This window comes from Dermacentor silvarum, chromosome 4 (assembly GCF_013339745.2).
Source record: "Dermacentor silvarum isolate Dsil-2018 chromosome 4, BIME_Dsil_1.4, whole genome shotgun sequence".
NCBI classification, from domain to species: domain Eukaryota; kingdom Metazoa; phylum Arthropoda; class Arachnida; order Ixodida; family Ixodidae; genus Dermacentor; species Dermacentor silvarum.
In genome coordinates, this window is record NC_051157.2 from 118,969,339 (window position 1) to 118,992,478 (window position 23,140).

A 23,140-nucleotide genomic window follows, 5' to 3' on the forward strand; every position below is an offset into this window, starting at 1 on the left:
GTGCGCCGATCCCGAAGGTAGTGCAGTCTAAAATGTGGGCTGATCCCGAAAGGCACAGGTTATGTACCCTTGGATGCCACTGGATATGTGCTGCTCTTCGATCAACCTCTATGACGCATACTCCCCGTGTGGCAGAAATATGCTGCGAATCGAGTTTGCGCATGTTGCGCCGCTTCACGCGTAGGCCTCCTCTCCTCGAAGCTCCGTCAGCGAAGAGGTGTGTGCTACTCGCACGGTGGTTACTCGTGGCTCGGAAAGAGCGGGAGAGAGAGGGCGCACTCACTTGCTGCTCGCACTGCTCAAACTGGACACTGGCACGGCATTTTGGTTTGTGGCTTCAATGCTGCGCGGGAACTTGCGCCTTATGGCCGCCACGCGTTTTGCAGTTCCTCCTAAGGACACACTGCTGTCAGCGCAATACACCATCCGTCGCTCACCGGACTATATAGCCCGAAGAAAGTGCCGTCTAATAAATGTGAGCCAATCCCGAAAATAGTACAGTCTCAATGTAGGCCGATACTAAAGACAGTGCAGTGTAAAAATGTGCGTCGATTGAGAAGGGCTCTGGCTATGTGCCCCAGGGGCCACGGGGTATGTATCGCTCTTCAATTAATCTTTTTGATGCCACCTTGGGTCACTGGCTATCACAACAACAGCAAGCATCTCCAGGCACTGTACTCCGCATCAGTTCGCAACACATTGTTCTATAGAGCATTAACCGTTCGCTGACGAACATTTAAATGATTCATAAGAACCATTCGTTACCATGCCGTGAGTGTTTCGCATTACGTAGATGTCAAGTGGAGTCGAGTCTGCTTAAATTTTAGTCTGCGTGTCCGCCTCATTGAAAGATAACCTGAAAGCAACACTTTGCCAAATAAGTTCAGCTTGCCCTTCGAACAAAATGGGGTTAACGAAGTAATCCGCGATTGCAGTAATGACGCAATCAAACTGCATCGCGCGATCCACGCGTTCACAGGAGCCACGTATTCTGTCTACGATGAAACTGGCCACTGCACCATCGCGATATTGTGCCGTCGCGGTATCTTATCACATCGCTTGATGTTTTCGGAACCTGATATTTTCTTCCTCCGTTGCACTCTGGCCCCTGGTAACAAAATAACTTCGCGGTATGTAGTGTAAGCAGTGTCTAGATTGCAACTGCCGACTCACTGAGGAGCAAGATAACGAGATAAATTCACGCAATTAAGCAAACGTCCGTCTCAGCCGGAACAAAGCCAAACAAGTGAAGGTTCGTATTCGAAAAAGTCTCGAAGTAGACGAAATCTTTCATACAAAATGCATGTTTTCGCTTTAGAATCACCTGAATGAAGCACACATTTCTACACCATATTTTCGGGCAAGCTATGGTTTGAATTTTCCAAGAACTTTTCAGCAACACAGAAATAAAAAACAAGAAGATGTAATCGCTTATTCCAACGCTCTCTTGAGCTGAACAATCAGAGCAGTAATTTCTTGGTAGCCCTATTTATTTCATTCAAGGATTGCGGATTAAATTAAATGTTCCAGTCAGAAATATATCTTAGACCAATCACGCCGAAGAACTCATAATTGCGGCTATAGGTCCTGTCCAAATCCACGCCCCATAGCGTGGCGCCCTCTGGATTTGAAATACGAATCTTAAAGGCTATGCTTTTGCTGGCTGAATGCGGCGGAAGCGATTCTGCGAACCGGAAACACGTCATGCACGTTGGGTTTTGGACGCCACCTATACACAGGAGATTACCTCCTTTCCTCCTTCACGCTTTTTTTTATTGCGATAGCAATTATATGGACACTTCAACCGGATTTCTGCCGTCGTCGTCGCCGTCGCCGTGAGGTCCCGTATAGATTCCAAGGGCGATAAAATCGTCGCCGCGCGCCGTATGCGCGAGAGAAAGAGCGCGGGGGACGCGCGCTATCACGGAGGGCGAACTCCCCCGCGCGCTATCACAGAGGGCGAACTCCCCCGCGCGCTATCACGGAGAGCGAACACACGGTGGAAAGCAAACGCGACCGTCGCCCGAAAGGCCGTGGGGGTATGGGAGGGAAGGAGGCGGGGCGGCGCTGTGCTCCGGCACCAAAGGCGTATTTTGCCACTCAATCTCCCACGCGAAAGCAAGAAACGGGAAGAGGGGGGAGGGGGGGGGGCAGCTTCTCTTCTGTCAACAACTTCTCCTTTGCCTGACGGTGCCGGTCGCCCGCACCGTCTCTTATCTCCACACGGCTCTGACCTTTGTATGCGCTGTGCATTCGCCGCTCAGTTTCCGTTGAAGCGATAGACCGCGCGAACCTGCGCTTGATGCCAGCGTTTTGACGGTCATTCAGTGTAATCTATTCATGTTTGCTCGTGCGCGCTGACACCACGATTGTTAATTCAATTAGTAAGCCAATGTGTCCAAGTTTATGCAGCCGATAAAACTAATATCCCTACTCCGAATAGATCTCTACTGATTTGCTATCGCAATTGATGCTTCGCCTTTCGGGTTAAACTGCAACATTTCTTTTTCTTCTTATTTGACTTATGATGTGTTAGAACACCAACTATCTCTAAAGACAAGCGCTGTCTTGATAATTTTAGTAGTGACTCTGGGCAAGAAACACTCACGTCCGTTTATCGTGTACGGAGCTGGTGACTCTGCAGCGAAAGTTTGTGCGCAACCTCAGTGAAGAGCGCCACCATGATTGATCTGATTGACTGATTGATGAGACGCCGCGACGCCTGTGAAGATCAGGCGCGTGCGCTTGAGTCATTATGGAGTTTCCCACTAAAATTGCTGCAATCTGGCACTGCGATCGTTGAACGGCCGTGATAATAATGCTCGGTAAATGGATTTATCTAATCTGCTTACTTGCGGCTTCGAACGTTCTCGTGAGTTTATTTGCTACGTTTTATCGGCCTTTATTGGTTTAAATTTAGAAGTAGACTTGCATTTCTAGACGCATGCGACAGTAAAACTTGGCACGTGTTGCCAACTGTTGCAATTTACAGCGCAAAATTTGGTAGAAGGTGATCAATCTCCAAAGTCAACATGAAGTTTGAAGTCCGACGCACGAAGTCATATAAGGCTTGCAGTTCCAATAAACACTATCGTGCCATATTTCCCTGTAGTAAATTTTCTATAAAGCTCCGTAGCGTGAAAAACTCCGTGTTTACGTCAGACGCCTGCGGCTCTAGCCAGTGAACACACGCGCACGCAGTCGAAGCCCGTCGGGATTTCCGTGATGGAGTAATTCCGGTTAGAAGCGCAAGCGCTTCAAGTGACAAAGCTGCAAGTGTTTCTGCGTCATCTTTGCGCTGCTGTTGCTGAGCTGATGTAGGCTTATGGAAAGGGCACGAAGTCTGGTGCATTGGACCATGGCCACAGAGCAAGCAGTCGCAAGTGAGGAGACAACGTTCCATAGTTTCAGCCGCGTTCGGGCTCTGCAAGGCCGTTGCAGAGTTATCGGTGTGGCCTCTGCACGCCAGATAGGCTCCAACCAATTTTCAAACAATGGTGCTGTGTTACTGTCCATCGACCTATCGAGATATTGCAGGTGCCGAAACTGCTGAATTCACGTGATAACAAACCCGAAAGCTGAGGTTTAGAAAACAAAGTAATTATGTCCATTTATCTGCCTTGGAGATAACACCCTGCAGCTGTGTGCAATGCTATATATGCCAGCGGTAACAGAATTTTTTCATTGCTTCAATCCCATGGAAATTATGAGTTGACGTTACCGCTCGAAAGTGCAAGGTTCACCTTGCTTGCAGCGTGAAAAGGACGTATGCGCAAGAAATTCATGCGTGACAGGCGCTGGCCACAGGATATGATTACATATGACGCGATATGACTCATGTATGGCTTTCTGAAAGATATCTGAAAAGCATTGCCGAATGTGTTCCTTTTTTGTCTGTACCGTTTGCAGCTCGTTCATTGTTATCTGAAAACCGCAATCGGATTCTACTAAAATGCACACTGTAGTGAAATGAATCTGTGGATTGTGGATATATATATATATATATATATATATATATATATATATATATATATATATATATATATATATATATACAAGAGCAGAAGAGTTACCAAGGGGCTCGATTTTGTTAATCATGACCACATAAAGCCAACAGGAACCAAAGAAAGCATCGGGGAAACTTAAGTGTGGTTTAAATTGAAATGTAGGAAATAATGAATAAAAGGAGAATGAAAGTGGAGAAAACAGAACTTGTCGCCGGCTGGAGCCGAACCTGCAACCTCCGCATTGCGCGTGCGCTGCACTACCAATTGTGCTACAGCGACAGCCATCAATTCGGCCACTAACTTGGGTATTTATGTTTACTAGATCTAGCCCTATAGGAGTGTTCGCCAGCACCACTCAGAACCATGGTGAACGGGTGTGGAAAATCCTTTTTGAGCCCGATGCCGCCACGTAACAATATATATATATATATATATATATATATATATTGTCACCTGTAGTAGTGGGCATAGGGCAAGCGCAGAGGCGCAAGAAGAAAGAAGTGCGCGTGCTAACCCCCCCGCTCGATAGCTGCCATGTTGTTGACATGGTACGAGCCATGTTTTGAGGCAACAACAACAACAACATAGCTGCCTCTCGCTGCCGTTTTCGCCAGAGCCCCAGCCGCTCCCATAAACGTCGTCAGCCCCTTTTGAAGACCCGTGGCAAAGTGGTGGAGGTGCTGGGTATTATCACTCATGCCACAGACTCCTCCTGGGAGCAGAAGCACCAGCCCTGTGTTAGTCCATACTCCCGTCCATCGGACCAGCCGCAGGATCCGGGGACTGCCCCCTGAAGACACCGTAGTGCTTCAGACTACCTCAACCGGTATGGAACGTGCAATGACGAACCGGTATACACTTCAGAACCCCGCTGGCGCCGAAGTCGTTCCATGGCGACATCTTCGAAGACGTCGAAGACTGGATGACCGACTTCGAGCGCGTCGCCGAATACAACGAATGGGACTACGCGACTAAACTTCTTCTTCCTTACAGTAGGAATGTCTACTTTTGCCTCGAGGACGGCGCGCGTACATGGCTTCAAAACCGTGAGGAGCAACTGACGTCGTGGCGCGAGTTCCGCCGTCATCTACTGGACACTTACGCCAGTCCTGATCGCCGCGAACGAGCCGAACGAGCAATTCAGGTCCGCGTCCAGCTTCCCAATGAAAGCGTTACCGCGTTCGTTGAAGATATGACGCGCCTCTTCAGACGAGCAGACCCTGGAATGACCGAGGACAAGAAGTTGCGTCACCTGATGCGAGGGGTGAAGGAGCAGCTCTTCGCTGGTCTGGTGCGCAATCCTCCGCAGACTGTCGCCGAATTTCTATCCGAGGCGGTCAGTATGGAGAAGACGCTTCAGCAGCGCTCTAACTTTTACGAGCGGCAAGTGAACGCGACTACGGACATGTCCACGGCCATCGGAAGCCACAATGACAACCTTCGAGACCTCATCCGCACCGTTGTGCGCGAAGAGATACTGAAGGTTTACGGCACCCCACAAGCCACGGTGAGCTCCATTGCGAGTGTAATAAGAGATGAAGTGCACCAAGCGGTGTTTGTGCGGCCAGGAGTGTGCTACAGCTTCGTGATGGCCGATCTAAGTTGCTAGTCACCAACTTTAGTAATGAGCATCGACACCTCTTCCGCGGTACTTCGATAGCGTTTGCCGAAGAAGTGGAACACGTAGCTGAATGTTTTGCCCCTGAACCAGTGAGGCTGGCTGACAAGTCACTGGGCACCGTCGACATTAATCCCGAGTTATCTAACGACAAACAGGCAGCACTGCACGAGCTCTTGCTTGAATTCAGGGCATGCTTCGCAAGCTCGTCTAAGGTACGCCAGACTTCGGTTACAAGGCACCGGATCATCACATGCGACGACGCACGCCCGATACACCAGCAGCCTTACCGCGTGTCGGCAAAGGAACGCGCGGCGATTCGTACGCAAGTACAAGAGATGCTTGAAGATGGCGTGATCGAACCTTCCAGCAGCTCATGGTCGTCTCCGGTCGTTCTTGTCAAAAGAAAGACGGAACGCTACGCTTTTGCGTCGACTACCGGAAGCTCAACAACGTAACTAAAAAGGACGTGTACCCACTGCCACGTATCGACGACTCGTTAGATAGACTGCGGCGTGCCCAGTACTTTTCGTCACTCGATTTGAAAAGTGGATACTGGCAGATCGAGGTAGACGAACGAGACCGCGAGAAAACTGCCTTTGTGACTCCCGACGGCCTTTACGAATTTCGAGTGCTCCCTTTCGGTTTGTGTTCAGCCCCAGCAACTTTCCAGCGCATGATGGATACTGTCCTCGCTGGATTGAAGTGGCAGACTTGCCTTGTGTATCTTGACGACGTAGTTGTCTTTTCTGAAACATTTGAGCAACATCTTCATCGCCTGCGGCATGTGCTAGAAGCGCTCCGATCGGCTGACCTCACGCTTAAACCAGAGAAGTGCCACTTCGGTTATGAAGAGCTCAAGTTTCTCGGACACGTCGTCAGCGCCAAAGGAGTTCGACCCGATCCCGACAAGCTTGCCGCTGTAGCAGCTTTTCCTCTTCCTGCCGACAAGAAGGCCGTCCGACGCTTCCTGGGCTTGTGCGCGTATTATCGCCGCTTCATAGACAACTTCTCGAAGATTGCGGAACCCCTGACTCGCCTTACCAGGGATGACACGCCATTTGCCTGGACGAATGAGCAACAAGCGGCCTTCGCTGAACTACGCCAACGCATGCAATCAGCACCCGTCCTGGCACATTCCGACGAAGAGGCTGACACCGAGGTGCATACTGACGCCAGCAACATCGGTCTTGGCGCAGTACTCGTCCAACGTCAAGACGGCATTGAACGAGTAATAGCCTATGCTAGCCGCTCGCTGTCCCGTGCCGAGGCGAACTACACTACTACAGAAAAAGAGTGTCTCGCGGTCGTCTGGGCGATCACGAAGTTTCGCCCTTATCTCTACGGCCGTCCCTTCAAAGTGGTGACAGACCACCATGCTCTATGTTGGTTGGCGAACATACGCGATCCTTCAGGACGGCTGGCACGGTGGAGCTTGCGGCTACAGGAGTTCGACGTCACCATAGTTTATAAGTCTGGCCGCAAGCACGAAGACGCCGACACGTTGTCGCGTGCTCCCGCCGAATCTTTCAGTCGACAGTCAGAGGACGACGACGGCTTCCTGGGCGCCCTTACTACGTCGGACTTGGTCAAATCGCAGCGTGACGACGCTGAAATTCGACCTCTCATCGACCACTTAGAGGGCCGTGATACAACCATACCACGCCATCTACGTCGCGTCTTGACGTCTTTCTGTCTACGAGACAATGTGCTGTACAAGAAGAACGCCCGCCCGAATGATCGAGCCTACCTCCTAGTAGTTCCCAAAGACTTGCGGGACGATATTCTTTTCGCTTGCCACGACGAGCCTACATCTGGCCACCTCGGCTCCTCACGAACGCTTGCTAGAGTGCGCGAGATGTATTACTGGCCCGGACTTTCAGCAAGCGTCAAGCAGTATGTGAAAGGCTGCCGTGAATGTCAGCGACGAAAGTCACCACCCCTGAAGCCCGCCGGGTTATTGCAACCCATTGAACCACCTCATAAGCCATTCGACCAAGTCGGCTTGGACATTCTTGGGCCTTTTCCTCTGTCAACCGACGGCAACAAGTGGGTGATTGTCGCCACTGACTATTTAACCCGCTATGCCGAGACAGAGGCGCTCCCACGAGCCACGGCTTCTGAGGTAGCGCAGTTCTTCATGTGTCACATTGTATTGCGCCATGGTGCCCCAGCCACTGTTATCACAGATAGAGGAACGGCGTTCACGGCACAGCTCACGGACGAAATTTTTCAACTAAGCAACACCAGGCATCGAAAGACGACCGCTTACCATCCGCAGTCCAACGGCCTTACGGAGCGATTAAACAAGACCATCACAGACATGATCTCTATGTACATCGACGTCCAGCACAAAACATGGGATCGTATCCTGCCTTATGTGACCTTCGCGTATAATACCGCCGTACAAGAAACAACGCGCTTCACACCATTTCGCCTTGTCTACGGCCGCGAAGTATAGACGATGCTGGACGCTATGCTTCCGTGCCACGACGCCGAGAACCTAACTACTGACGCCGAAGAATTTGCTCAGCGCGCTGAGGAGGCTCGCCAGCTCGCGCGGCTGCACATCGGTGAGCAGCAACACGCAGATGCACGGCGCTATAACATCCGTCACCGGCAAGTGCGCTACAGTCCCGGCGACCAAGTGTTGGTGTGGACCCCTGTTCGCCGCCGTGGCCTTTGTGAAAAGTTGCTCAGCCGGTATTTGGCCCGTACAAAGTGCTGCGCCGCATTAGTGACGTGAACTATGAAGTCGTTCCTGACAGTGCGGCGCAAACACGGCGCCGACAACCACCTAGTTCTGACGTAGTTCACGTCGTACGCATGAAGCCTTACGTTGCGCGTTAGTGATTTTTACGCGCCCATTTGCACCTAATGCACTTACCTCTTCGTTTCTAGAGAGGTAGAGAATTGTTTCTAGCTACGCTGCTGTAGGTCTCGCTGTGTTCTGTGCGCGAGCATCTTCATTGAGCGTGTGTTGTTTTTTTTTTTTTTTTTTTTTTTTTTCCTTTCCCACACCACTTCTTGAGCATCGAGCCGATGCTCTTTCCGAGGAAGGGGGGAAATGTCACCTGTAGTAGTGGGCATAGGGCAAGCGCAGAGGCGCAAGAAGAAGAAGAGCGCGTGCTAACCGCCCCGCTCGATAGCTGCCTCTCGCTGCCGTTTTCGCCAGAGCCCCAGCCGCTCCCACTAAACGTCGTCAGCCCCTTTTGAAGACCCGTGGCAATATATATATATATATATATATATATATTGACACGTATACATGTTTATCTTTCGCCGATGGCCGCTTTCCACCGGCTAACAAATGTTAAACGTTATCGCTCGGCGCAGGACGCGCCTGTATCGGAAGTTTCTAGAACGTTATCGATGCTTCTTTCCGTTGCCTGTTTTCACCGACGCTTATGTTATCTGATTGTATGAGCGACGCGAATTGTCTAGAACTTTCTGGAAGACACGCGCGTACCAGGGATTATTCTGGAACCTTCGATGACTCAGGTATAAAAGTCGACGCGTTTTGCCGCTGATCAGATTTTAGACGATCGCCGACTGTGTTCGCCGCTATCGTTGTGCTTTGAGTGTAGCTTGCATACAACACGGCCGTGCAAGAAACGACGCACATGGCGCCGTTCAACCTGGTCTACGGAAGGAACCCGGCAACGACGCTTGACGCCATGCTACCAGACGTCGCTGACGAAGAAAATCTCGACGTTGCCACTGATTTGCAGCGTGCCGAAGAAGGTCGACAACTCGCCCACCTGCGCATCAAGAACCTGCAGAGGACCGACAGCCGACACTACAATCTACGACGACGCTACGTCGAGTACCAGCCCGGCGACCGTGTTTGGGTCTGGACTCCGATACGCCGACGAGGACTTAGCGAGAAACTGTTGCGTCGCTATTTCGGACCATATAAAATAATCCGACGTATTGGCGCACTGGACTATGAGGTCGTGCCAGACGGCATTTCGCAATCACAGCGGCGCCGGGCACGACCTGAAGTCATCCACGTGGTGCGTCTTAAGCCTTTCTACGCCCGCTGACGAGCTTATAGGTACTTTGTTACTTTGTTATTTTCTTTCTTTATTACGCGTCGTTTTGTTTTCGCTTTCGCGTTTGTTTGTAGCATCGGGACGATGCTTTTTAAGGGGAGGGTATTGAAACGTACACATGTTTATCTTTCGCCGATGGCCGCTTTCCACCGGCTAACAAATGTTAAACGTTATCGCTCGGCGCAGGACGCGCCTGTACCGGAAGTTTCTAGAACGTTATCGATGCTTCTTTCCGTTGCCTGTTTTCACCGACGCTTATGTTATCTGATTGTATGAGCGACGCGAATTGTCTAGAACTTTCTGGAAGACACGCGCGTACCAGGGATTATTCTGGAACCTTCGATGACTCAGGTATAAAAGTCGACGCGTTTTGCCGCTGATCAGATTTTCGACGATCGCCGACTGTGTTCGCCGCTATCGTTGTGCTTTCAGTGTAGCTTGCTTTTGTGGGCACAGGTTCGCCCTATAAACAACCAGTTTCGTCATACACCGTTTTACGACTGTTCAGCGTCACTACTAGGTGACAATATATATATATATATATATATATATATATATATATATATATATATATATATATATCACACAGAAAGGTTTTTTCTTTACTGTGTTTCATTTCCACCTCTTAGGCGGCAAAAATGTTTTCATCAGTCGGACCTTTAGTAGCTCTTTCTTTTTTTTTCATTATTTTTTTGTTAACGTCGCAACATAACCAGTACAGTTTTAATCCCAGGACATGTTTTGCTGTTAGCATCTAGCCGTTTCACTTTATATACATTTTACTGTATTCATTCAAAGCGTCTGAAAATAAAACACCCCAAAGCAAAATCAACTTCACTTCGTTATATTTTGCAGACGCTCTGCTTTATCCGCCAGTCTTTGTTGCAGAGTCCAGAGAAGAGTTGAAGCTACATTTATACTGGGGCCTTAAACTTCAATACTGACTTAGTTTCGTTCGAAAAATTTCAAGTGTTCGTCCCCCTCTGCTTCTGTCTGGCTCTCTCCGCAACTATCGTAGTAACCTTTCCTTCTCGTCGATTATGTCTCTATGTCTATGTCTCTGTCTTCATTTGTCGCAAGCCTGCGACTGTAGTGATCGAAAAAGCACGTAAAATACATTTATAGGAAAGATAAATAACTATTCTTTCAAAACACTGCTTTTATTCGTTTAGCGGAAAACGTTCGACGACTAGTGGAAGGAAAGAAAGCACAACTTCTCCTCTTTCTTTAATTTTGCGCCTAAATCTCCACATCCGTAGTCAGTGTGACGTCATGGATTTCAAGGTAACTTCTTGAACTTGTGTGATATTGGCGCTGTAAAGGTTATTGAAATTTTCTTGGTCATTTCTTCGCCTTCTTTAGAATGCAATGTAATCCTTTTTTTATCGATTACCAATGAAGTGCATTGTATTATTATCTATTACGACAATATTTTATTTGTATTACATTGAACCACGTGATATTACCGTTCTTCTAGAAGCACCTGTGTTCCTAAATTTTTTATGTTTCTTGTTTACTTTCATGCTTCTTACAATACATTTCTGGTGTTCATGCGTGTCCTGTTAAAATAAAGTGTAGCTGTACACCCTGTATAATTCTCAGGTTCTGCACCCTTCTGCGGAATAATTGAAATCGTCATCATTGTTAGCCTATATTTATGTCCACTGCCCCTGTTTATCTTTGTTTTGCGCTAACTGCTTCCAAATCAAACGCTGAAATCAAATGAAACTAAACACGTGCAGGCGCTGTCAAAATATACGACAGCATGGCTCGCGGTTAGCAGGGACTTCATAATGGTGGCGGCCACCCAATTATTGTTCTGTTTTATCGTTATTTTTGGCTTAGTTCGCCTCCTCCCACGTTCACGTTTGCCTTTTAAATCGCGGAAGTGAAATTTACTAATGCAGCGTGACTCAACATTCATTTGTAGTGCCCCATAACAGCCTCTATACCAAAGCAAAATCAGCCAGTACGACAGAGGTGGTAGCAATCGCCACAAGGATAAAGACCTGAGAGGAGAGTCAGCCTTGGTACTAACAGACTCCCAAATAGCCTGCCGCCTCTGTTTAATTGGGAACATCTCCGAGGCGGCTTTAAAGATTTTGGGACCTGGCTTACAAGAACATCATGCCATCGTATGGTGCCCAGCACACACGGGACGGGAGGGAAACGAAAGGGCGGATCGGCGAGCCCGCGCATTTCACATCCGAGCGCCGACGAGTCCTGCCGACGAACCTCTAACAAACTCACGTGACGTCTTGGAAAACCAGCGACGTGACCGCCAAAAATTTTGTCATCCGCACCCGAACATTACCGCCGAACAGGCTCGTGACTGGCGCAGACTACAAACGAACCCTTACACAAATCTATACCGACAAGACCATATAAGCCCCAAACAAAGCGCGGACTCTGTCCATGGTGTGGAGAGTGGCCCACTCTTGCCCACATTACGTTGGAGTGAAATTCGCGTCTCCTAAATATCAATTCCCCCAAATTAGGGCAAATACCCAGAAACAGGCAGTGGGAGACCTGGCTTGCTAGCACGGAACCGGAGAGTCAACTGGTTCTCTTCGACCAAGCCCGGCGAGCGGCTAAGGCCGGTGGAGCCCTGGACTGAGGGCCCCACCCACTCACCCTTCAATCCCCTTCATGGAATAAACGTTTACTACTACTACTACTACTACTACTACTACTACTACTACTACTACTACTACTACTACTACTACTACTACTACTACTACTTTGTTCTATTTTTGCAGCAGCCACTGGTGCATGACGACGTACACATCGACAACATGAAGGAGGACTTGCGGAGCGTGGCGGAGCGAGAACTCGGAGAAACGCCAGAATTGAAGCAAAAGTGTCTAGCGCAATTGCGGGAGCTTCTGGAAGGTAAAACTATCTAGAAGGCATGCTCATACTCAGTGGCTATGGTGTTGGGCTGCTGAGCACGAGGTCGCGGGATCGAATCCCGGCCACGGCGGCCGCATTTCGATGGGGGCGAAATGCGAAAACACCCGTGTACTTAGATTTAGGTGCACGTTAAAGAACCCCAGGTGGTCCAAATTTCCGGAGTCCCCCACTACGGCGTGCCTCATAATCAGAACTGGTTTTGGCACGTAAAACCCCATAATTTAATTTTTTTAAGGCATGCTCATACTTGCTCATAGTACCGCAGGGGACGCAGCGTATAGGCGCGCTGTGGGAAATCGCCGGCAGCAGAGCGAAATAACAAATTTAACCGGCCGTACCGTGAAAACGAAACTCGTCAAATTGAGTGCCGATTTAGCTGTGAAAGGGAGAGAAATGCGTAACCATTAGGTGGCGCCTCTTTGAGTTGCCGTATCCATGATTCAAAACCGCGTTCATCATATTGCAATGTGTTCGTCAAGCGCTCACTTGACACACGTCCTCTCTTTTCGAGGAGCGAAGCGCAACTGACGGAATTCTGCTCTAGACCAGCGTCAGTTCCACCATATAGCGCTATCGTTCCTCCTCGTCGAAGCATAAATATATTAAAAGAAATGTATTGTCCAAAAAAAATATGATCGGCACGCTTTTCTTCCTGGCGCAGTGCGCACCAAATCTGGGGGAAAGGGAACAGTGCCTTTCGCATTGCATTTAAGAAAAGCCTAAGAATGCTTAAAGAGCCGAAGAATGCTTATCATGTCATCACATAGCCTGAGATGTGTCCTCATTTAGGAGCACTGAGCAAATGGCCACAATATCGCATACACTAGACGGCAGGAAGGCCTCTTCTGCGCCCAAGCTGAATAGATTGTGAAAACAGTGAACATTTGGAGTGGACGTTATGCAGGACCCAGATTCACCAAAAAAATCGTTCTTACAATGCCGTGGTTCGTATAAGCAGGTGGCAGTTAACTGCTATAGACATTTTATGAGTGGAGCCGTCCAGCCAATGGCAAAGAGCACTTTCGAACAAAGCGATCTGTGAATTCGGCACCAGAATATTCTTTTAGCATCTACCAATTCTCCGTACACACCTTGGAGTTTACGATGACCTAGTGCGTGCTTGGTACTTGTGGTAATTAGTCGAACGGGGTAACACTGAATAAACTTGAATAAGAATAAATAAAGTCGTTTAAAGGCATACCTAATGGCGCAAGCACAGGTTTTAAAGGTTATATATCTTTCATCCTGCATCATATGTGACCTGCTCTCAGTTCATTTACGCATGAACTCTTTTCCCATGCAGGAGAAGAAGGCCTTGTAGTTCCGCCAGATGACGTCCTAGTCATGTTTCTCCGTTCCAAGAAGTACAGGGTAGACGATGCCTTCAAGACGATCAAAAAATATCTACGGGCGCGCAGGGATGTGCCCCAGTATTTTGATAACCTGACGCCATCGAACATTCCGTACAAGACGTTCTTCCACGACCACAAACTCATCATGTTTGCCAGGGACTCGCAAGGACGAGCAGTGGGCTACCTTCAATTTGGTAAGTGTCATGTGCTTTTTTTTTCTTTAATTAAATGTACGAAACCCGCCGGCTACGCCTTCGCTCAGACGTGTAAGAAAAAGAGGAACACTCCGGGAAGAGCAAAGCCATAGCAATAGAAAAGTACCCAAGAACGAGTTGCCGCGAGTAGTTCACAAGTCGTGACACATATATAGAGTGTTCCACTTCAAGAATTTGTTAACCGCAGCTGGGTGAAATCAACGACATATGGCTCGCCGTCATGTGACGCTCCTCCAAAAAAAATTCTATTTCGCTTGACTAGGTAATTGACTGAGGTCCCTTATTTCGTTACGTTGTAGAGGGGTTTCAGAAACGACCGATACATTTCTTTCTGGCGATGTACAGAGGTCAACACACTTGTCTAGAACACACTAATCAGGGCCAAAGCAGCCACCAAAGCTTAAACCGACCACCACGCCGAGAGCAATCAATGGAAACCATAAATGTTATCACGCCAACTCACATACAGCCGAATTTGTGCCACATGTCATCTTCAGATCTCGCCAGCGCAGTCCTCAGAACGTGGATCGCCCGTTCTAGAGAAGTGTGTTTACCTCTGTACATGCTGCGTGGTGATATTTTTTTTCGGCGTTTAAGAAAAGCCCGTGAAATATGAAATAAGACCGCTTGTCTGAGCTCTTGCGCTGTCGTATTGCAGCGCTCTCAACCGTGCATCAAGCGAAGAACCGTGCGCGGGATCAGTCTATCGCTTATCAGGGACGACGGTGCTTCATTTCCTTCAGCCACCCTCGAAAAGCTGACGAACTGTAAAGTCGATGCCTAGAGCCCCGGCCGCTCACTTGGCCACGGTCGCTATACGTATATACAAGGTGTCACAACTATAACAAGGTCGATCCAAATAGGTCGCGAAGCTTCGGGCGAAAAGCGGTTCAGAACCAATTGTCAGCGACATCAGCAAGGGTGGTTAAGGGAGCAGCGATTGAAGCGTGACTATATTTTGAGCGAGCAAACGTTGGGAAAGAAGAAAGCGTTCTTTAATTAAAGCGAGACACCGTTAGATTCATACAACGAAAATAAAATTCCTAATCAATTTTATATACGCACGGCGAGAAAAGAACAACTCTAGTTTACTCGACCATTATCAATAAATACCTGTTTTCAGCGCTCACCGATAGCGGCGGGCGTTGACGCCGCTATCGGTACTTGCAATTTAATGCAGCTCTTGAAGTGGGCAGAAAGGTGCGCTCGTAAAGTTCACCTGTCACAATACGCCCCCCTCACATGTTGTGTTGTTTTGCTTGTCGACGTTTGTCTGAATTTGGTGACGCGGGTAGTTTCATTGTTTATTAACCTGTTCAGTCAAAATTAGTGAGTTGCGACTGCCAGATAATTGTTTACTTTAGTTGTTTTCGTTGGACAGCGCTGGCCGACGGGCTTGGCGTCCGACGAAAGGACGAGCACTCTACGCCCAAAGCGTTCGTCGGCCTCCAAAGAAAGTATGTTCTGTGCAGCGAAGCGATTTCGACACCCGTATACGGCTAAACCTTTCCTGCATCGCTTTCTTCGCTGAATGCTCGAAACGCCCATCAAGTCGAATGGCGGGGCACTTGAATTTACAGCTCTAATGGCAGGCCTTCTAAAACAAATTTTGCGCCTTTGAGAACAAAATGACGTTACTGATGCTTTTAACGAATATGACATCAAATTATTTTTTTTTGCACCGGAAGTGTTCTCTCCTCACACAGATGGCGCTAAGCCCCATGAACCGCCACATTTTGAACGTAAATGCACTAATATATAAAAATATGCAAAAGCCACGTAGCTGGACAGACTCACGGTAATGTTCTTTGCCGTCGCTTGGAGGGGCTCAGTTTTTTTTTTTTGCATTCCGCCTCATTAGCTAATTAGTCTTAATTAATCAACTTCTCGAATAATATAATCAGATGAAAAGTGTTAATGAGAAAATTGCAGGGCAACATGAAAAACCCCCGATATTCAGCTTTCTGTTGCTCAATACGTGCTACATAAAAGTGTTTTCCCGAGCCTGAAGAAGTCGTCGATTACACGCAAAGTGTCTCGAGCGGCCAGTCGCGCGGTAATTTTGCGTATATTCGCGGGCTGCTTTCACGCTTGAAGAAACACTTCTATGTTTACCGGGAAACCCTGGCGGCGAACGCTATGCACTAAGTCGAGCTCTCTAGTAGAAATCAGGCCTCTTGAGTGGGCCAATCCCGGAGGTACTGCACAGCTGCTGCAATAATCAGGTTTCTGTTGTTGTTTCGCACTTTTAATATTTCAGTCTGAGAAGATTTAACATAAAATGCATGCGCTGTTGGTGTTGCGTTTGATGACATTGGTTTGTAGGCTGTCATTCTCCAAATTCTGAACGCCAGGAAACTAAGTGTGTGGTTTGCCGATACTTTACTAGGCTTTGCCCAGCTCCACTGGTCTCTGGTGCTTGCGGTAGCAGAGCCACGCATAATTTTTTAACTGGTGTTTTGTTTGTATTCTGTGTGTGTGTGTGTGGGGGGGGGGGGGGGGGCTATTACTATTTTTCTTGTTTGTATGTATGCTAAAGGTCCTGTGTACAAGTTACGAACACTGTTGTAAAAGTATTATTGATGTCTAGTTACCCATATACGATTGCAAATTGTTCAACGTCTGTTTTTTTAAACTAATGTGTACGTTCAGGTATGATTGTACGCAACTGCGTTGTAGCCTTTTATGGACCTAGCAAAGCTGTTGATTCAACTTTGAGTTTATTCCGCTGTTGATAGAATAAACGTGAGTTGAACTGCGCAGTAGCTTCGCTGTCTTTGAAGTATGAGTTGCTCGGATTGACATACATCTGCGAAAGATATTTTAATCACATCCGAAGAAGCGTACGAAGGATGAATACGCAGCCACTTTCAAGATTAGAACGTCTAAATCCTATATTCGTGAACGCGAATCACGTTCCTTATATTATGGGCGTGTCCTCTTGTTTTTGTTTTACAATCACCTGAACGGTTATATCGACTGTCTTTTTTCTCTCCTCTCCCAACCAAAGGTGCTTGGGACACCAGCATCTGCTCCTTGGACGACCTGATGAGGTGCGCGCTTGTAGCTACGGAATCGAACCTGCGTGAAGAAGAGACACAAATACGTGGCGTCGTTGCCGTCATAGATCTCAAGGGCTTCAGTGCTCACCACATGCTGCAGATGACTCCACGCTACACGAGGAGGGTCATCGCCATTGGACAGGCAAGTGGGCGAAACAAATGCGGTTCTTCACGCGAGACCGCTGTGCTGAATTTCTTTCGTCGTTTATTTGAGTTCCCGAAAGCAGCTCCAACGCATTGGGCAAAGAAAACAAATATACAGGAATTGGAAAAGAATTTCTACGCATAAGTCAACCGGGTGGGTTTATAGTTGTCGCGGAACACTGCACGTAAGTAAACATTGTCCTTGTAGAGTTGCTAAAACGAGTAATAAAAGCAAAATAGAATAAATAACGTAAGAAAAAAAAAAGCTAAAGAAAAGTAGAGGGAGGATGGGGAGAGGGGGGTTAAGAAACAGAGTTTTATCAAGCGGTTAGTATAAAATGTGCAAATGAGAAATGAAAGCATTGAAGACGACCGCGGCACGTCCTGTCGAAAATTGACAGAGAGAGAGAGAGAGAAAGAGACCGACAATATATAGAATTAGAAAGAAATGACAACCACGCAATAAAGCTTAACTGGTGATACAACAAATAGCTTACTGAGAAATTAGTAATAACTTTCGAGAAATTAAGAATAGTGTTAACTTAGTACAACATTGTACTTAGTCTATTTAAGCCCTCCGCCTCACCTGTTTTTATTTATATCGTTTTAATATTGAATTTTATTGCTTGTTTTTCAACCCTAGAAGTCCTATCCTGCCTTGCGTATAGTCTTCTCCGAAAACCAAGCCCATCGGATAGACGGCGCCCGCTAACACGTGGCGATTTTCTTCGTTTTTCGCGTCTTTATTTCCGCCTACTTCGCAGACTGAACAGCGCACCCCCTTTCTGGCCTCCATGCAGTCACAACTGAATCCCGCCTTTATTCTTTAATTTTTTAGCTCAACATTTTCACTTCCCGCGCCCTATTCTGCTCGTGCCTTATATACTCCGCCACCAAGTGAGAGAGAGAGGGGGGGGGGAGAGAGCTAGCTATATAAACGCTGTCAAGGAAAGCGTTTTGCTGCATTGACCAAGACAAGTGCCGTGCCCTTGTCCAAATGCTGGGTCCAGAGATATTCTGCCTCCAAAGAAATCTCTTGTTCGACCATTGTTGATCCATTCATGCTTCCATCTTCAAGCGTTACCTTTGTGTCTTCCAGATCTTAACAAAATTTAATCCTCGGGTTTGACGTGCCAAAACCACTATCTGATTGTGAGGAACGCCGTAGTAGGGGACCACGGATTGATTTCGACCACCTGGGATCTTCAACGTTAACCAAATGCACGGTATACAGAAGGGTACTTGAATTTGGCCACGATCGAAATGCGGCCACCGTGTCCGGAATAGGAATCCGGAATCTCGTGCTTAGCAGCCCAGCGACACAGCCACCACGGCGTGTGTAGCGTAGTGATGTTCTCGCTTTTTCTATTTAGATTCATGCAATTTAATACTTAGTTTACTTTGGATTTATAATATTAGTTGAGACAGGTATTTTTAAATACATACGTAAAACATATACGTATACACTCCTACAGACTAGAGGGCAATTCTCGAAGATTTCGATGTGACTTCACTGTTTTCGCAATAACTGCTCTTTTCTTTCCCTCCTCTCTTTAGGACTCGTTGCCAATTCGGGTAAAGGGAGTTTACTACCTTAATACTCCAGCTGTCTTCAGGATAGTGCACGCACTTGTCAAGCCATTCCTCTCGGCAAAAATGTTGAGAAGGGTAAGATGCGACATAAGAGAAATGGCTGCCCTGCGACGCAACTCAGTTTGCGGGCTACCATTGTGTTTCTGAACAAGCTGCCTGCAAATGCATGTCGGGCACACATTGTATGTTCGACGTCAGTGCTAAAGCTGGGAACCGCATGACGCAATTCCTCGAGCGATTCGCGTGTGGCGCAGGAGCGTGGAAGTCGGAAAAGCGTCGAGACGACGCCCCTCGCGCACGCTTAAAGGGGTATACTGCCATGGTATTTTAGACTATTCATATTTTCTTGCGTTAAATTAAGGTCCCAGAGCAATAAACTCTATAAACATAATGATAGGCTTCGGAGCGCCGTAAATAAGTTAATATAATAGCTTTACCGCAGCCCGTTTCGGTTTTGCTTTCCAGGAGGATACTGTGTCGTGACGTCATGACGTCATGACACAGTATGTGGTCACGTGGGAACAGGACATTGTGACGTTTTCACACCCGCTCAGGCCCGCTCGGCCGTCCGCTATGCTCCTCCATTGGCCCACACAATGTGCTGCAGAGTACGAGGCGACCCAGCGAACCGGAACGAGTGTCAGAACGTCTCAATTTTTCGCTCTCCCATGGTGTCATGACAAAGTATCCTCCTGGAAACGAAACTTAAAGTGGCTGTCGAAATGGTGTTATATTAAATTATTACCGATGGTCTGAGGCGTGTCACTATATTTTATAGGGTTCAGAGGTGTATTACTTTATTGAACACAAGAAATTAACTGTCGGAAAATCATCTCAGGACCCCATTAAAACGCGTCGCCGCCAATTTTTGTCGCGGTAGAAAAGAACGCGTCGTGTCGCGAACTCGCGTGCGCTTCCACCAATGACAGTGAATAGGTAAGTCGATCACGTAAAGCGAATCTGAGTTCCTTGGAACACCGCCAGTTGGTGTTGCCCTCCGCGCATCACTTACGCATAACCGGATGACGGAAGTCACTGACCACGGCCGCAGTGTTGTGAACATACCACGAAAATTCTTGTTACGTCATGTATTGCAGCGGGGTGCACAAGTTGCGTGGCATTTTCGCTCGTGAGAAACACACTATGTGGTTTCTGCAAAAGGCTGAGGTGCCTGTCTTTAACAAAAAAAGGGGACCTAGCCAAAGGCGCTTGGTTGTTGGTGAGGTGGAACCTTCACTAACACCACTGACCAATCAGGCTGCTCCACGGATCCCGCAAAGCGCACATGCGAGGGTTCGAAACCAAAAATTGGGAGGCCGCTTAAGGTTTGCCTTTAAGAGTGGAACGCGATGGCATTCAAAGATGCCTGGCTGTTTGTCAGGCTTCCCAACAACTGCAGCTTTGTTTTTTCTGCACCTTCGCCTCAGCGGGGGCTGCTGCCGAGGAGGCGAGTGCCATCTGGATGGTGTTTTGCCAAGAACACCTACTGAGGGGGGGGGGGGGGGGGGGGGGGCGCTTTGTGAATAATAGAAATGCTGGAAAAGGGGTTTGTGCCTGAGCTTCCGCGTACCAGAGTTATCTTTTCCCGTATATTCAAATTACAATCCGACGCTAGCATACCTGTATTTTGTGGTTAATTCGTACTTTACGATTTTTCTCGCGCATTTTACTTTGAGAAATTCAATTTTGGGCAAATGGAGGGAAAACGTAGTCTGGGATGGTAAAACTTGAGGTGGTACGACGGATGTCATTAGAAAATTTGCAGTCGCAGGCTGGGGTCCGCTGACACAAGACAGCGGTAACAAGATATCTCTTGGAGAGGCCTTCATCCTGCCGTATACAGAATTTATGTTGATAATGATGACAACTATGACGATGAATAACCAATGTATTGTTTCCTTTCCAGCTGCAGTTCCTTGCGGGTGGCATTTCAGAACTTCAGGGCGTTGTCCCACCTGAGTTAATGCCGAAGGAATTCGGTGGGACGCAGGAAGACTTCGACTTTCAGAAACAAGAGAAATTCTTCCACAGCAAGGCGAGCTACTTCGAAACGATGCTGCAATGTGGTTATCAAAGGAAGTGAACGAAACGTTTACGCCACGGCGACAAAAGTCTTCGTTTTTTTAAGTGTCATCGTTGTGCCAAGTTACACGCAATTATTTGCAGCTCAAAGGGTGTCTTGGATGCTGATGAATCTGTCAATCTGCTTGCACGTTTGCTGAGACGCTCTATGTAAATAAACTACTCTATACCATTTTGTAATTATTTGCACACGTGCGGAGCAATTATCCATGTAAAACTCAATCACGCGCATGAGTGGGCGAATTATTCGTGTTTTTTTTTTCTGCAGTCATCGTTCGCCACCAAAACAAGAAGGTGAAGTACGGATGCGTCCAAAGACTCCCGCCATTGCGTGCTTGTGCACGCTTGAATATCTTAGCTGGTCAAAATTTTGAACCAACTCAAGCATCCAATTCTCTTTATCCCCTGTCGTTGAGACACAACAATCCACATTGTCCAACCTATTTCGTTTCTTCTTACTCCGACAGAAGACAGCAATACAACAAAGCAATAAAATCCGTAAGTATATCACTTTTGTTATCGCAAAGTTCAAAACACGTGTCTTCACTCGTAACTGTAATACTGCCACACAACCAGCCGTGTTTTAAAAATGTGCAGCAGATCCAATGTGCCCTGTTGGAATCTGTTTACAGCGAAGCTTGCGAGGCAGTGTTCACGCGCACCTTCTCATCTGGCTCAAGGTGTCCCCGAACGAGGAGCTTTGCTACGCATTGCACTTTTCTAACAGCGGAGCTGCTTAAAGCCGAGGTTGAACCGTGCCGAGCGTTGATCAGTTTTGCGAAGCGCGCGCCGAGCGACAGGTGGACGGAGCCAGTGAGAGAGACGGCGGCGTAGCGGCGGCGCGACGCTACGTGTACAAGTGTCTTAATTTCCATCTGATTCAACAGGGACTCCTATGCAATGTTTGCTTATGCAGTGCACAGGTCCCCACTTTAATGCCAAGGAATGCATACATAGATCGGGGAACTCACTCAAGCATCACCTCTCTAAGACTTAAACCGTCCCGTGAGGCTGAGTTCGTGTGAGCCTGGCTGAGTAAAACTTTGGTGAACATGAGTCAGAGCAAGCTCGGCGGAGCAGAATTTTGGGGAGTCTGCACACACATGTCATTAACTCACACCATGGAATAAAAACAGTAAGCAGCTGCACCTCGCAATCTAGCAAAAAGAAAATTCAGGTACTCAAATACCATGCTGTCTTTGCATATCTTGCAAGTTCCATGATCCTTATTTTATAGAGGTAATAATGTCACGATATGGTTATGAGTTTATCCAGTAATACATGTAATTGCAAACTCATTTGCAACTTTGCCTGTCTTGTTGGGCACGGCCTATGCTTGATATGTCTGCACACTTTATTAGCAGTGGACGTGAAGGAACCATCTGTACTTGAAAAGATGCTAGAATTCGCAAGAATGGATGCGACCGGCTGACTTCACTGCACGATATTGATTTGGCTTTGTTTTATGGGTTATCTACTGTTGATAAAAACAAGGTGTTGACCTGCTTTCCACATATTGCTGCATGTGTTTTACAGTAGGTAGATGCATGAGTGGTTACGACCATGATAAAAGATGTTTATTGCACTCAAGTAAGCGCAATATGCAATTACTTTCTAAAGTGAGGGTTAATACAGGTGCAGTGATGATACAAAGTATCCAACACATTGAAGGTTTATTGGTTTCGGTACAGAAAAAAATGATTAATCAGGAAAAAAATATAAAACTGTTTAAATGATGCTTATCGCGCATAAAAGCTTCGAAAGGACATCGACGATGCTGTTTATTCCTATAGTCAAAGTCTTCAATACGCTATTTTAGAAAATCCATTACAATATATAGTCTGCACGTTCGCTTTGCGAGCTTGATAAGCAGTCGTTTTTCGCAGCAGAAGTAACTGAATCTTGAAATGAGACAATTCGCTGGGGAAAATACGCGTGAAAGCCGAAACCAACAGACCGCAACTAAATGGTCGCGCAACGTCTGGTACTATAGTATCATGTCATATCCCCTTCCCCCAGCATTTGAGCCGTAGTTGCATACTCCTTAAATTGCTCCGTCTGTAAAAGCATCATCATCAGCCGATATTTTGCCTGCGACT

At 47.4% G+C, this 23,140-nt stretch overlaps 1 protein-coding gene across 1 annotated transcript in view; it reads left to right on the top strand.

Annotated features, from left to right (window-relative positions):
* The first annotated feature begins 268 nt into the window (after window positions 1-268).
* The window catches only part of LOC119448862 (uncharacterized), a 46,418-nt gene continuing 23,546 nt past the window's right edge, over window positions 269-23,140 (top strand). Inside the window, exons 1-5 of the mRNA XM_049666531.1 lie at window positions 269-475; window positions 12,440-12,572; window positions 13,897-14,139; window positions 17,171-17,505; window positions 20,866-20,994. Of these exons, the coding sequence (XP_049522488.1) occupies window positions 341-475; window positions 12,440-12,572; window positions 13,897-14,139; window positions 17,171-17,505; window positions 20,866-20,994 (975 nt within the window). The 5' untranslated portion in view covers window positions 269-340. The remainder of the gene's footprint in view (window positions 476-12,439; window positions 12,573-13,896; window positions 14,140-17,170; window positions 17,506-20,865; window positions 20,995-23,140) is intronic.